This window comes from Schistocerca cancellata, chromosome 1 (assembly GCF_023864275.1).
Source record: "Schistocerca cancellata isolate TAMUIC-IGC-003103 chromosome 1, iqSchCanc2.1, whole genome shotgun sequence".
Classification (NCBI taxonomy): Eukaryota; Metazoa; Arthropoda; class Insecta; order Orthoptera; family Acrididae; genus Schistocerca; species Schistocerca cancellata.
The window spans coordinates 791,589,930-791,605,486 of NC_064626.1; the positions used below are offsets into that span (position 1 = coordinate 791,589,930).

General features: G+C 41.2%; 1 protein-coding gene across 1 annotated transcript in view; it reads left to right on the forward strand.

Moving 5' to 3' along the window:
• The window catches only part of LOC126187635 (uncharacterized), a 50,098-nt gene that overhangs the window by 25,831 nt on the left and 8,710 nt on the right, over positions 1-15,557 (forward strand). Inside the window, exons 2-3 of the mRNA XM_049928837.1 lie at positions 1,966-2,091; positions 8,888-9,058. Coding sequence (XP_049784794.1) covers positions 1,966-2,091; positions 8,888-9,058 — 297 coding nt within the window. The remainder of the gene's footprint in view (positions 1-1,965; positions 2,092-8,887; positions 9,059-15,557) is intronic.

The window sequence follows — 15,557 nt, forward strand, 5'->3', positions numbered from 1 at the left end:
TGAAAGATCTCAAGGACTTGAACAGTAAGCAAATTTTCCTCACTGCATTGGAGCGTTCGACAGAAATACTACATCCTGAGCATTAAAGATCCTTAAGCTTCACTTAGAGACATTTTTTTCTTCTGGAGCTGTCGGTGCTACGTGACTGACTATCGCTTTATATGGATTGACACCTGCACTTATAGAAGAGATTGTGACTCAAAATTTTCAGGAATCTCGTTTTATACGAAAACCTCACTGGAAAATCTGTAGACAGTAGCCTATATTGAAACAAAGACCTTTAGCAAAAAACCTTCAGGTGGCACATCCTTACGTGAGTGTATGTGACAAAACATTTGGGATGGCGGAAAATTTAATGAGACCCTATGGCGGAAAGCAGCTGCTTATGAAAAAACGATGTTTAACAATCAGCCAAATTTAGCATGTAGCCGTGCTGGCTGTACTTTTGGTGTAGCGTGTAGTAAGTGAACAATATTTCATCGCCCATTAGACGTCACTGTGGATTGTACGGAGCATATTGTAAGAGCGAGTACAGAAATTTATAACTATGTTCGAATGAGAGATGAATTTAAACACGAAGATACTTCACAGGGATAAACGGACGACCCACTTTGTTAGCGGCTAAGTTTACCAACTATTTCGCTAAAGCAAGTATGCTTGAACATGCAGATTATATGATGGGAAGGAAAGTCTACTTGTTACCAATAAAGTTTTACTTATTTATATTTTCCCTTTGTTCTTAGGGAACTCACAGAAGATTAAAACCATTTCGTTCCAAGCTTGCTGTTTCAAAATTCTATTTTATACGATACCGATGCAATATTCCAAAATGCTTTTTTTTTTCCTACTTCGTCACCTCATATGCCCATTTCAGTATTCTCACCTTCGGTTTCATTCATTTTTCGCAACGTCCAACAAAGTAAAATACAGAAACAAACAGAAAATATGTGTGGTCACGACGGGAAACGTGGTCAGCTTTCTCAGACAGCGCACACGGCTGCTATCTATCTTTGTAACAGCGCGGTTCTCTCGATATACAGACTTTTTGCGTAAAAGCTGCGTCAGCACGCGCTCATGTGACCGGTTGTAAGTTGAATGGTAGATGTCTGAACGCGCGATTCGAAAACGTGTATCCATTTTCCGTCATGTGAACATAGCCTCAGAAGTAACGTTTCATACGCCGCTCTGTAACTTCATTTAACTTTCATCATTTTTCTCTGCAATCACATTTCAATATCAAATCAAAAATCATACAGACAACAGTATTGGTTACATGTTGTTTTACAACCGTCATCAGGTATGAATGAGAAGAATCCAGGTGAAAGTATTTCAAAATTTGACGAACGTGACCACAAACCTACCACATACAAACAGAAAGCTCATTAACTTACATAGCAGCGACTCAGAAGACTCGCAGTCGTTAACTGTACTTACAATTTTACACGTGCTGCTTACATAATGAGTAAAAGCTACGAATCATCCCACTACTGGCGGTTGTGGACAGGGGCATAAAATTTTTAGTATTTATTAAATTGCAAAAAGTGCAGTCGAAAGTGATGTTCATCTATTTACTAATCACAGACAACAAATGTCTTAGTAAAATGATAAAAGGAAACGTAGCACAATAGCTCTTATGCGTGTATGTCACCAGAGTATTTATTTCCTTCACTTACACGCTTGATACTAGTGGAGTTTTACAGTATAATTGTGGAAATACGGATCTTCTTATTTAACACCCAAAAATGTTCTGGCAAAGTTTTAACATCGTCAGTGGGGTTCATTTAATTTCTCTCAAATAACATGTAAAGATATTTTGTTTGAAAATGTACACATTTGTCAGATTATGACATTTAACATTTACAGCATTAGTAACAGCTAAAATATACATCTTAGTATTAGCTACTGATAATTATGCGGCTGTATCTGACTGGACAGCCGGTGTTATTTCCTCTGTTTGTGTTTCAGACCTGCGCGAATACTGCGGCTCCACGAGCGACTGCGCGGCTGTACAGTACGCCAACTGCACGGATAACAAGTGCGTGTGCGGCCCGGGTTACTTCCCCAACTACAACGGCACCGCATGCCATCACAGTGAGTACGCTGCAACTCACTACACGACAGTTATAATAACCACATATTACTGTTATTTTTACCCTTGGACAAATGTGTTCACTTAGTGCACTCAGATAGCGCCGCTTTACTGTACCCACACAACACGTTGCAGAAAACCAGCTCAGATCACTGAGAATATATATATATATACATAAAATATACGTGTATGAGCATATTTGGAAATTCAACCAGTAAGGGGGTAAAATAGCGGGTGAAAGACTTCTTGAAAATAACTAATTTTTAAAGAACTACTAAAGTATTTTTAAAGCGATGTCTATGAAAATGGTATTTGACTTCTCAGTTAGAAATATAAAAATACGTCTTTCAGTGATTTTGGAAATTCAACTCCCTATGGGAATGAAATAGGGGATGAAAAGCATTATGAAATAAATCTATGACAATTGGTATTTGAATTCTCTGTTAGATATAACGGAATGTGCTTTAGGGGATGAAAGTGTCTCTGGAAAAATCACTACGAGAACTCTATATGTACGATTAACAAAAACTTCTCTACTCCAGCTACCAGAAACCCCTGTGGTCAGATGCACATTGGGAAAAGGCCATGCTTCTATGACTTTAACTAGTCTGAAAAGTTTATATGTTGCAATTTACGAGCAACATAAGAACTTGATTAAAGAAAAACAAACAAACACAGAAAGAAAAATCTGTGCAGACTACACAATCCGAACGAGCGAAGCAGCGGCCGCGCTAATCTAGTTCATGTAAGAAAAATTGTGAAAAAGTGAGTTTGTTTGCGTGGCCATCCTCCGCAGCAAGCACAGAAATATTTCTTTTGTAAATAAAAATCGCATCTCTTGCTGCACTGTACATTATTTCTCCCAGAAGCGTTTCGCCTTTTCTCACTTTAAGGTATCGTCAGTGGGATCTAGAATCACACAATCTTGCTTTGATATGTATGATTAGTAGATTAAAAAACAGTTGACATCTGCGTTTCCTCTAAACTGCTAACATGCTACAGGTCGTACAAAGAAGGGAAACAGTTCATAGAAGAAAGATCAGTCAACTCAAAAAACTCCAATCACAACATAATAACTATACACACAACCTAGAAAATCACTCGCACAAATTCTGCTCAAGATTGGTGAACCTTACAGACGAACAGATAAACAATAAAGAAAGACAGCTGTTGGAGGAAGGGTTAAAATACAATGTAAATTCAGAAATAGATAAAGATTATGTAGAAACTCTAATTATACAAGCAGAAAGTGTATTGACAAGGTAGAATAGGAGAGAAATCAGCTGTGTCAACAATGGACTAACTCGAGAACTAGGAAAAAAAGAAATTCATAATATAATCAACAATAAGAAAATACAACACACAAAAATAACACAAACAAAGTATCTGTAACACTTAAAAAACTTAGGAAAAAACTTCAAAATGTCATTATTTCAAAAGCAGAAAAGGGGAACATAGTAGTACTCACAGACAAAGAACAAAACAGCGATAAAAACATAAGAATTCATCTCACAAAATAACATTACAAAATTAAAATCAAACAAAACAGACAAATTCAGACAAAAGCAAAAATAGTCTAAAACTATAGGCATCACACTGGATAACACAGAAACAAGAATGCTGTCACTGATTAATCCCACTGCAACTATCCTGTGAAGCCAGCCAAAGATCCACAAACCAAATCTTCTTGTGAGACCAGTACTGGATTTCAGAAAATCCTCCACTTACAAGCTTGCAGGATACATGCTAAAATTACTGCCTGAAAAAGTACAAGAAGATAGAACCATTAAAAACACTACACAGCTAATACAAAAAATAAAAACATGTGAAAATTCCAGACACAACAACACTCTTCGCATTTGACATAGAAAGCATATATTCTAACATATTTGTACCAGAAACAATAGAAATGATAGATAAAAACCTGAATACACATAGTCAGCTCCCTGATGGACAGATTAATGAAATACTTTAGTAAAACTCATAACATAACCAAATTAGTTCCAATTCAATAATGAATTTTATTTATAAGAAGATGTATTACCAATGGGGTCACCAGGTTGGTTGGTTGGTTGTTTCGGGGAAGGAGAGCAGACAGCGAGATCATCGGTCTCATCGGATCAGGGAAGGACGGGGAAGGAAGTCGGCCGTGCCCTTTGAAAGGAACCATCCCGGCATTTGCCTGGAGCGATTTAGGGAAATCACGGAAAACCTACATCAGGATGGCCGGACGTGGGATTGAACCGTCGTCCTCCCGAATGCGAGTCCAGTGTCTAACCACTGCGCCACCTGGCTCGGTGGGGTCACCAGGGTCAAGAGCGTTAGCAAATATTTTTATAAATCACACTGAACAGATAATTTTCAGAAAAATATTAGCAAAAGAATACAACATAATATATTGGTTCAGGTATGTGGATGACATCCTCTCATCAATAGATGAACCACAAACAAAAACTGAAAAGTTACGTACTGGCATCAACAAGATTCATAGAAATATAAAATTAAGTATGGAAAGAGAACAGAATAACCAAATTAACTTTCTGGATATAACAGTCCAAAAAACAAAATGGTAAGCATATGTTTGAAGTCTACTGTAAAGCCTCTGCAACTGACATTATCATTCCCCAATGCTTGAACCCCTACACCCACAAAAGCAAGCAGCACTTCGACACATGCTCCGTAGATCCAACACAGTTCCACTCAAGAAAGAAACTATCAAAAAAACGGGACATAATAACGCAGATAGTCCGAAACAGTGGGTACAATACCAACATGGTCACAAAGCTAAACAACAAAATTAAAAGTAAAATAAAAACAGAAAGTACAAAACCATTGACAACATCACAACAGAACCAAACACGATCACAAACATTCAATACCATAACAACTACACACAATAATTAAAAAAATATAAGAGAAAACACAAGAGGGTTCGCAATGACATACAAACACAAACTCGGGCATATATCACCTACACTGTCAAAAGAAAGGAATAAACATATCATATACGACAGATAATTCTATCAAAAAGTACAGCTCAAAAAGACAGGAAAAGAAAGATATATACCAGAGAGGAGGTATATATAAATTATAGGATAACACTTGCGATGGCGGATACATAAGACAGTCAGAATATTTGATGTCAGATGCAGAGGACACATGTGAGACTGCAAGTACTGGACAAACCACTCCACATTTGCAGAACACATAAGAGAACACAATCACAAACTAACCACTAGAGGAGAAGACATGAAAATAATTGTAATCAACAATAAAAGACTCTTCCTAACCATGCAAGAAAATTGCCACATGTAGAAAACCAAAGTAGAAAGAAAACCCTGTTGAATGATCAAGTACACATGCCAAACAACTCATTGTTTACACTAATAGATAGAACAATAGAGTAACACTACAAAAAAGGACTATTATCATAATAAAAATAATAGTACCAGCCAACCCCCTTTCCACTTACTTGTGCATTAAACACTCCACGAAACATTTAAACAGAAATCCAAACCAGCTGAACACCAAAACTTTCTGCCATTCAACCACCACACACACACGGCTAGAAACATAGCACAAATGAATAGACGTTAGTTTTCAGGATGTACTTCGTTTGGATGGCCACATGTACGTAAACAAACGAAACAAGATTTGACACACAGTGTCAAGACATACGTCTTGATATCACAGATTTCGATCAAATATATGTAACTAATGACAGAAGACTAATAGTGCATCACAACAACAATTGCAAACAGGACGAAAAGTGGGAAGGGAAAAGTTCAGAATATGAAAACGTGCTTATGTTTCGTAAATAGAGTCGTAGTACGACCTCCAGCACGTGAGTAGGTGAGAGAAAACGCACATGCCAACTAAAACGCTAAGAACTGTAAGTAATCACTTATTTACATAAAAAAGGGACGTGAAATCTTTTTTAATTTACTAATAATACACATCAAAACAAAACTGTATCATTCAAGATCCCACTGAAGATACTTTAAAGTGAACGAAGACGAAACGCAGCTTGTATAAAATAAAATGCAGTGTAACAAGAGAAGCCGTTTTTTATTTACAAAATAAATATCGTGAAAAAGACTTCCCTCATCAGTGGGAACCACCGCATTTTGTGACGTAAGAGAGGCGCTTATAACGTTTTAACTATCGCCTCGAAAAAATGAAGTTATTATGCAAATAACATTTTGCTTGCATGCCCCAATCCTGGTACACAATTAAATTCAAGCCCTACAATTCCGTACCAAACAGCTAGAGGCGCAACAAAAAAGTTACAGATGCTTCCAGCGTGGTGAGACAATCCTCAATGATGAAGAACGAACTGACAGACCGTTCATCTAGGAAAAACCAGAAATAGCAAAAGATAGGAGGCCCTGGCTCTTGAAGACCGATTTGTTACAATCAAGATGATAGCGAATGGAGTGAAAATCAATCACGGCTCAGTTTTTAACATCTTGCACTACCTTCTGAACGGGGCATAAATTGATGTCTTATGCACACGAACACTCTGACTACTTCCAATGAATAAAAAGACTAACACGTACTAAATCACTTTTCTTATTAGCTAATCGGTTCCGACCTTTTCTCTGGTCATCTTCAGATCTATAAATTACGAATTTCTGCGAAGTGCAGGTCGTCAGTTAACAAAGACTAGGTTTAAAGTTAGTTAGTTAGTTACATGTTCCATAGATCATTTGAACGATTGTTTTATCGGAATGGCATGGAACGAGTCAGTTAACAGTACATGTATACATGATTAGCGTTAACATCAATAAAGAAATTTTTTTAGTCCAACTAATGCAACCACACTCATAAACTTTTTTTTATTTTTTTTTTTTTACTAGCTACCAGTTTTCAAGTAGAAATCCATCGACGAAACAGAAGATATTGTTCAGAAGAAATAATTTTAGGTTAGATTTGAAACTTGCTTTGCAACTTATGAGACTTTCTGTATTAATGAAAAATGATCAAAAATTTTCGTTTCCGTGTACTGAATGTCTAGTGTTCCGGATATGGACATCATTATTCCTCTCAGAGTGTGATGGGTTATTTAAGATGAATTTCATTAGCGAATATAGACTGTAAGGCAAAAAAGGAGGCGCACCTAGAAGGAACTATCCAAATGGGACGGAGTTCGGTAGATGTGATGGGCATGCATAGACAAACAGATGATTACAATTTGAAAATGTATGTAATTTATGTATGTATGCATGTAAAAATAATGGATGTTTTATTCAGGAGAATGAGGTACAGAAATCGATCAGTCCAATAACGTGTCGGTGCACCTCTGACCTGTATGCAAGCAGTCATTCAGCTTGGCATTGATTGATAAGTTGTTGGATGTCTTTCTGATGGATATAGTGCCAATTTCTGTCCAATTGGTGCATTATATAGTCAAAATCCTGTGAGGTTAGCAGGGTCCTGCCCACAATGCTCCAAACTTTCTCAGTTGACGGGAGATCCGGCGACCTTGCGGTCGAAGAAAAGATTCTGCAAACACGAAGACAAGCAGTAGAAACCCTGCTACGTGTGGGCAGGCATTATCTTGCTGAAATGTGAGCCCAGGATGACTTGCCATAAAGGACAACAAAACGGGGTTAGAATAATGTCAGTGTACCGCTGTGCTGTAAGTGTGCCGCGGAAGGGGTCCTGCTATGGAACTGAATGGCTACCCAGACAGTCATTACTGACTGTCGGGCCTTAAGGAGGGTGACAGTCAGGTTGGCATCCACCTCTCTCTGGGGCTTCTCCAGACACTGGTCGATGGGGTACATTTCGAAGCGGGACTCATCACTAGAGACAATTCTACTCCAGTCAATGAAATTCCAGACCAAAGACGTCTCTGGAGACGCCCCAGACAGCGGTGGGATACCAACCTGACTGTCGCCGACCATATGGCCCGACAGTCAGGTGTGATGGCCTGGCTTGGCATTTCTTTGCGTAGTATGATCCCTTTTGTTGTCATCCACGGCATCCCTACAAAACAGCGGTACATCGACGGTATTCTACTTCCCATTTTGTTGTCCTTCAAACTTGGACTTCTGTTTCACCAAGATATTGCCGACCAGCATACGGCGAGAGTTTATACTGCTTTTGTTGGTGCATTCCAAAGCCTACCATGGCCAGTAAAGTCGCTTGATCTCTTCCCAATTCAGAATGTTTGGAGCATCTCAGGATTTTGACAATCCAACGCGCCAATTGGACAGTATTTGGCACGCTATCCCTCAGAAGGACACCGGCTCTATCAGTCAATGCCAAACCGAATAACTGCTTGCATAAGGGCCGGAGGTGGAACAATATGTTACTGACTTGCTCAGTTTATGAAGCTCTTTCTCTTGAACAGATCGTCCAATTTTTCTGAAATTGTTATCATTTGTTTGTTCGTTCATGTACATCATATATACCGATTTCTGTCCCATTCGAATAATTCCTTCATGGTGCGTCCTTTTCTTTTTGCGATAGAGTGTACTATTATTATTTTATTATTATTATTATTATTACTATTATAAAAACGCAGTCCAGGTCACTCTTTTACACTTTATGATTAATCGTTTGCTACTATGCAAAAAATTAGAGGAATATTCTACGAAATGGAATGCATTGTTCGGGAACCTATTTTTGTTACCTCGATGAAGTGGTATTAGCTACACGATCGATGCAGGTGCTGAAAAAGTTGTTACAGCTGTAAAGCGTGGAAACTATAGCAGTTTCAGAGTGGAATGAAAAATAAGGCAGCTAGCTGCTTGTACACGGTACAGGGTGATAGCTATTGTTCTGTTGCAGGGAGCGAGGCGTACGAAGCGCCGTGCCGTGATACGGGGGAGTGCCAGCAGGTTCTGGGCAACAAGTCGATCTGCCAGAAGAGACTCATCGGGAACGACACGACGGAGCGCTGCCTCTGCCTGATGAGCAACCACTACGACCGCCAGAACCACACCTGTCAGAAGAGCCTGCGTAAGTACAGCTGCGTGCGTGAGTGACAGATTGTAGGCGGTTCCTATCGGGCTCTGTATACACAATATTGCAAAGACGTGAGTTCGGTTGCAGATTGGTACCGTGCTAAGTAACAACTGCAGGCAGTTCACAGTGGTTTGTAGTGTAGGTATGTTAATGTATACGTGTACAAAGAATGCTTGAAAAGGAAGGGTGCTTTCGGCAGCACCCACTGGTGGCCAGGAGAGTCACTCCCACAATAATGTTCACATTGCTGACGAATCAACTCTCACTGAAAAAAAAAAAAATGTGTGTGAAATCTTATGGGACCTAACTGCTAAGGTCATCAGTCCCTAAGCTTACACACTACTTAACCTAAATTATCCTAAGGGCAAACACACACACCCATGCCCGAGGGAGGACTCGAACCTCCGCCGTGAGCAGCCGCACAGTCCAGGACTGCAGCGCCTCAGACCGCTCGGCTAATCCCACGCGGCAACTCTCAGTGACATGATGAATCCACAAAAGTAATTTACCTGTCAAGAAAGATTTTTTCTAATGTCTCAGTGCTCTGTACTAGTGATTCTCAAACACTTTCTTCTCTGGATTCCCCCCCCCCCCCACCATCCCTCCAATTCATGAGGAAAAATAGTATCAAGCCCCCCCATCCCCAGCCTATTTTATTACTAAAATATTCAATTTTTTTAATATCAGGTTGGTTCATAAGTCTATAGAGTTTTTGTCTTGCATGTTGGTATTCTGGTTGCTGTGGGTTCGTTTATAGATCGTCATTTTTTATTCACTGTTCCTATTTGAGGTTACATATTGTCATCTTGTCATTTGGAGATGGTGAGTGGAGCTATGGACTCTAGAAAACGGAGTGCCAAGGGTAGAAATCGCAAAGTTTCCGACATATACTTCTGTTTGAGTTCAATAGGGGGGTGACAGTAGCGGATGCAGCCAGGAAGATTTGCGCATTGCATGCGGATAGCGCTATTCGGCAGAGCACGGCAAGAAAATGATTTTCTCGCTTTAAGGAGGATCGTATTGACAGTAGTGACTCTCCAAGTCCAGGAAGACCCCTCGGGGTTTCGATGAAGATCGTTTAAACGTGCAGTGGTCCACGTTAGTGTACCCGAGAACTGGCAGTGTGATGAATTGTGATCATTCCACCATCGTGCGACGTTTGCATGCGATGGGGAAGGTTCAAAAACCGGGTTTATGGCTACCGCATGCGCTAAGCCAAAATCACAGAAATCAGCGGATTGCCAGTTGTGTATTTCTGCTTGCTCGTCATCAATTGGCTCGTGAACAACGCCGGCCTTTCCTATCCTGTACCGTTACTGGTGACGAGAAATGGTGTCTTTACGCTGACGTAAGGAAAGGAAAGTACTGGTTCAGGCCAGAAAAAGCAGCATCTCTCCGTACAAAGACCTGCGCACATCCAAAATAGGTAATGTTATCATCTGGTGGAACAGTGACGGGGTGGTGTGCTACGTATTGGTAACGATCATTGCTGGAATTTACTGTCGACAACTGAGACGCTTTGAGACGCAGTCCAAGAACAACGAGCGGGAAGACTGTAGGAAGTGCTGATGCGCGACAAGGCCCGTCCGCATTCTGCTAGACCGACAAAAAAACACTACAACAGTTGGGATGGGAAATCGTCCTGCACCCGATTTATTTACCAGATCTTGCGTCCTCAGATTTTTATCTTTTCCGCTCTCTGTCGAACAGCATTCAAGATACCTCCTTCACGAATGAAAATGCGCTCCGAACATGTCTCAACGAGTTCTTTGCCTCAAAATCGCGTGATTTCTACAGTCGCGGAACCAAGACGTTACCCCAGCGTTGACAGACTGTTGTAAATAGTCAATAAAATATATTACTGATTACTAAAATCTCTGGTATGTGTATCTATTGTTTATTTAACTTATGGAAAAACGCTATGAACTTAAGCACCAAACCAATATGTTCTTTGCACAATTCTGTTCTACCAAAATCGCCGCATTCGGGAGGACGACGGTTCAATCCCGCGTCCGGCCATCCTGATTTAGGTTTTCCGTGATTTCCCTAAATCGCTCCAGGCAAATGCCGGGATGGTTCCTTTCAAAGGGCACGGCCGACTTCCTTCCCCGTCCTTCCCTAATCCGATGAGACCGATGACCTCGCTGTCTGGTCTCCTTCCCCGAAACAACCAACCAACCAACCAAAATCGCTTTATCTTCAGACCATTGAGTAGGAACCTCTTTCTGTTGATTCTCCAACAGAAAGAGATTCCTATTCAACGGTCTGACGATGACCACAGTAGTGGTCGAAACCGGTCACCTTGATAAATAAATCGTGATCAAGACTGTTTTTAATAGTAATATTTGTAAGACATTGATCACTGCCTTTCCCGTAATGTATTCAAAAGAATATTAGCTGTGTTTAATCAAAACACTGCATCTGATTACCTTAGAGCGAAGTACTGAGAATATTTAGTTTCCCAAAAAAGTCAGCGAGGTAAGCTATTCTGAACAGAAGACCTCAGTTGCTGAAACAGTCTACCATAGTGCGGCTTTTCCTCAGTTCACACATTATTTTTGCTACCTTACCCTTGAATGTCGTGCAACAGTGCTAAGAAAGCACAGTAGAGTGTGTACAGCGGCCATCCCTCACATAGAACTTTAAAAAGCCTTGAATTTATCATCATTGCCTTAATAATATCAACTGTTCCTATAACCTTTTGCATCACTTCCTGAAGAAGTGGGCTAGGTTCTTTAGCGGCTAGAGCATCCCCATGCATCATGAAATGAGCCCATACTGCATCACTGAAATCCACCATGTATGCCAGACACTGAGCGAGATCCATCTGTGCATACTCCGATCCACCTATTCGATGAACCCTGTTTTGATTAAAAAAAGGAATTGATCATGTCAAATATACTTTCAGCTGTATCTAGTTTCAGTGTCGGCTGACAGAAAACCGATTCTTCTCAAATGTTAAACTCACACAAGGAATCAAATGAACATCTTTAAGAATATCAGTCGCTTCGCCAACTTCGTCCTCTCGAAGTGAAAAACAGTTCTTACGCAATTTCTCGAGTAACTGCTGCAGTAAATCGTTAGAAATGTCTAAAATTCCTCTACACCCTGTGTCATTATAGACAAAAATACTTTTCAACTGCTTGGGAAATGAGTCACCGAACATTGTACATACTATATCAATTGCTGGTGGTAGAACCAGAGTTTCTGCAACCCCATGTGGTTTCTAGCACTTAGCAATCCCATACGAAATCTGGCAATAGGATAAAAGGGCCTTAGTTCACATTCGCTGTTGTAGCAAAGTTCTTCTGGATGGACAATAAAAAATTTACTTTTCTGGCAGAAAATTCTATCGGTCTTCCCACTAATTCATGATGTTTGATTTCAAGGCGTCTCTTAACTTATTAGGCTTCATGCTATTAGCACCTAAAATTGTTAAACACTTCGGGCATTCTTCACTATTGATTGTAGTTTTCGTGAAGAATAGTTCTCATCGTACACTGACGGAAAAATGTTGCAATACCATAACCGAGTTGGGGGACATAAAGGAAAGCTCTGCATCTTAAAGATGACGTCTATTCAAATTGCAGGCGAGTCGCATAAGAGTAGCACAAGCAGCGTCAATATGACGATGCAGATCAGGTCTGCTTTAAATATACGCTGTAACGGTCGTGAGTGTCAATTACGTTTCAGACTGGACGTGTTAAGCTGCTGTTAGTCAAGAATACCTTGAAGGCGACAAAGGTATCATTACCAACACCTCAATGAAATTTACCAAGGTCGTGTAATAAGGCTACGAGAAGCTGGCTGTTCCTTCTGCAATAATGCAGAAAGACTTGACAGGAATGTAGGCACTGTACATGATTGTCGGCAGCGGTGGTCACTAGAATGTACGGTCGCAAGACAACCGGGCTCCAGATGGCTACGTGGCACTACCGAAAGGGAGGACCACAGTGTTCGTGGTATAGCTCTGGCCCATCGTACTGTGTCTGCAGGAGTAATCTGAGCAGCAGCGAAACGCTTTCTGACAGGAAACCGCGACTCCGGTAGCACAACTGAGACGATGCTCCGTAGGCTCACAGTTTGAAGTCGCTTGTGATGAACGACGTGGAAAGCCTTCTGGAAATATAAAATATGGAATCAATTTGAGGTGCTCTTTCGATGGAACTCATTACATTATTTTGTCATAGTAGAAAAAATTAGTCACTTCCTTAAAAGAGCGGACTGGTCGCTTTGGATCACTGTAGGTGGTGCAGAGCTGGTACCATGCGGTCACGTGACCCTCCAGCACTGGCGAAACCGCTGGCTTGTATGTGCCAGTCGGCTGTATGGAATCAGAGTACTAAGGTAGGTCGAGGTGGAGTCTTGACAGAATGGCATAAAGCAGCTATCGTGTTGGACGTGCTCATATTCACACCGTGAACAAATTTTCCCGGTATGTGTACCAAGGCGGACTGCCCATCGTGTCTGTAAGGAGTGACCTCGTAACACGGTGTAAGAAAAGAGATCGTAACGATATCCCAAACGTTATAGATCGGGAACGTCTGTCCGCTCTCGTCAGTGAATGCAGAGCCACCTCAGCCGTTAACGAGCGAAGATTGCGAGGAGAACTGCATGCGGTGGACCTCGCAAAAGGCAATCACTCAGGGCAGCACATAAAACTTCACATCTTCAGTGGATCAAGCAACACAGCAATGCACAGTAGCTGACTGGAAGCGTGAAGTGTAATCTGATAATGCTTTCCTTGAAATGGTGCAAGGCACGGAGTGCAAGGGCGGCGTAATGAAGCGTTTAACTTACCGTGTTTGGAGAGGGTAGTTGAGTGTGGATGTGGTTCTGTAATGTTTTGGGGGTGTTTTCCGTGCCGTCAGTTGAGGCCACTACACAGATCACCGTGAACACGAATTAGGGTGTTTATCTGAACATTCTCATCGGCCAAATGTTGGCTTTTGTTCCACATTTTCATGATGAATAAACTACGAACACTCGTGTCTTCCAAGATGACCACGGCCATGCTCACAGGGCTGCACGCATACGTTTCTCGTTTGGTGACCACCCAGACACCGTTGTCGCACCCGACTCATAAGCCACCCTATCTTGATCGCACGTATAGTATTGCAACAGCTGGTGAAACTTAAGAGTGAACATCCCTGCGATTTGGTAGTTATAAGGTATCTGCTGAGTGACTTCAGCACATATTATCACGTATCTGAAAAAATCATGGCGACTCTCCTCCTAGGCGAACTGAGGCCATTATCAAGGCTAGGGTCGGTTTTATGGTGGTCTCTCCCGGACGATGATTAACTTTATGGGGGAGGGGATTGTATCTTCCAATTGTAGAGTTTGAAACAATGATATTCATCCGTGAGTGAGTGGACATACCGCATTGGCAGATGAATTCTGTTTGCGGAATGATACAGTCGTACATTTGTCTCCATGTGTAATTGCCACTCTGGGATGAAGAGGTTGGTACAGGAGAGAAAATCGTGGTGGTTCGCTTCAATACGAAGATTGATGACTGAAAAATAATCATCTCGAGATACAGCCATTAGAATAACGTATAAACAGAACAGTTTGATGGGAAAAAGGGTCAGGTATGCTTCCACTGTGAGGAGGCATTACGTTCATTGAGCATATGGAATATCGCAGTTTCGCTAGTGATTGGAGGATTCTATGACTGTCCAGAGGATCGGAGATTACATCCACGAAACTTACATGCGAGTTTTCTGAAGAACGAATGAGCGAAGCAGAAAGGACGCCTCCGCATCGATCACCTCTAGTGCATGGTATATAATTTCAACCGACGTAGGTGTTACGCCAACGCCATCGACAAACGACACCGAAACCGGGGTCATGTTTTTGGCATGGTTTGTAATGATAGGACGAGTTGAGCGACTTGAGACTGCACTGTGAATGTACCCTTAACTATCACGTGCATCTTTGGCTCACGTATCTCAACACCTCCCAACAGTCTTTCAGACTTCGCGAGGAAGACTTCACTGCAGTGCGATGCGGTTTCTGGTTGGTGACTGACATGAGAACACGAGTGGTCCATCAACTAGCGAACGGCAGGGAGATACTCCAAAGGCGACTACGAGAAGGTACACGGAGAGGGAAAACATAGCAACGCCAAAAAGTAATTAATGCAGAGTAATAAAATTTGCCGAATAAATTTGTCTAGGTAGCATATTTAAGTGAATAATAATCCAAGATCACGCGTTAATGTAAGCGCATGAAATGCTGGTACATTAATAACCGGTTTAACCACCGAAATGTTGAATTCATACGATCAAACGTTCATACATTATGTTGTGCAGGTGTCGGATGTCAGTTTTTTTGGGTAGAGTTCCATGCCTGTTGCACACGGTCGGTCAATTAAGGGCGGTTAATGCTGTTTGTGGACGACGCTGGAGTTGTCGTCCGTTGATGTCCCTACGTGCTTGATTGGAGACAGATCTGCCACTCTGTAGAACATCAACATGCTCGGTTACAA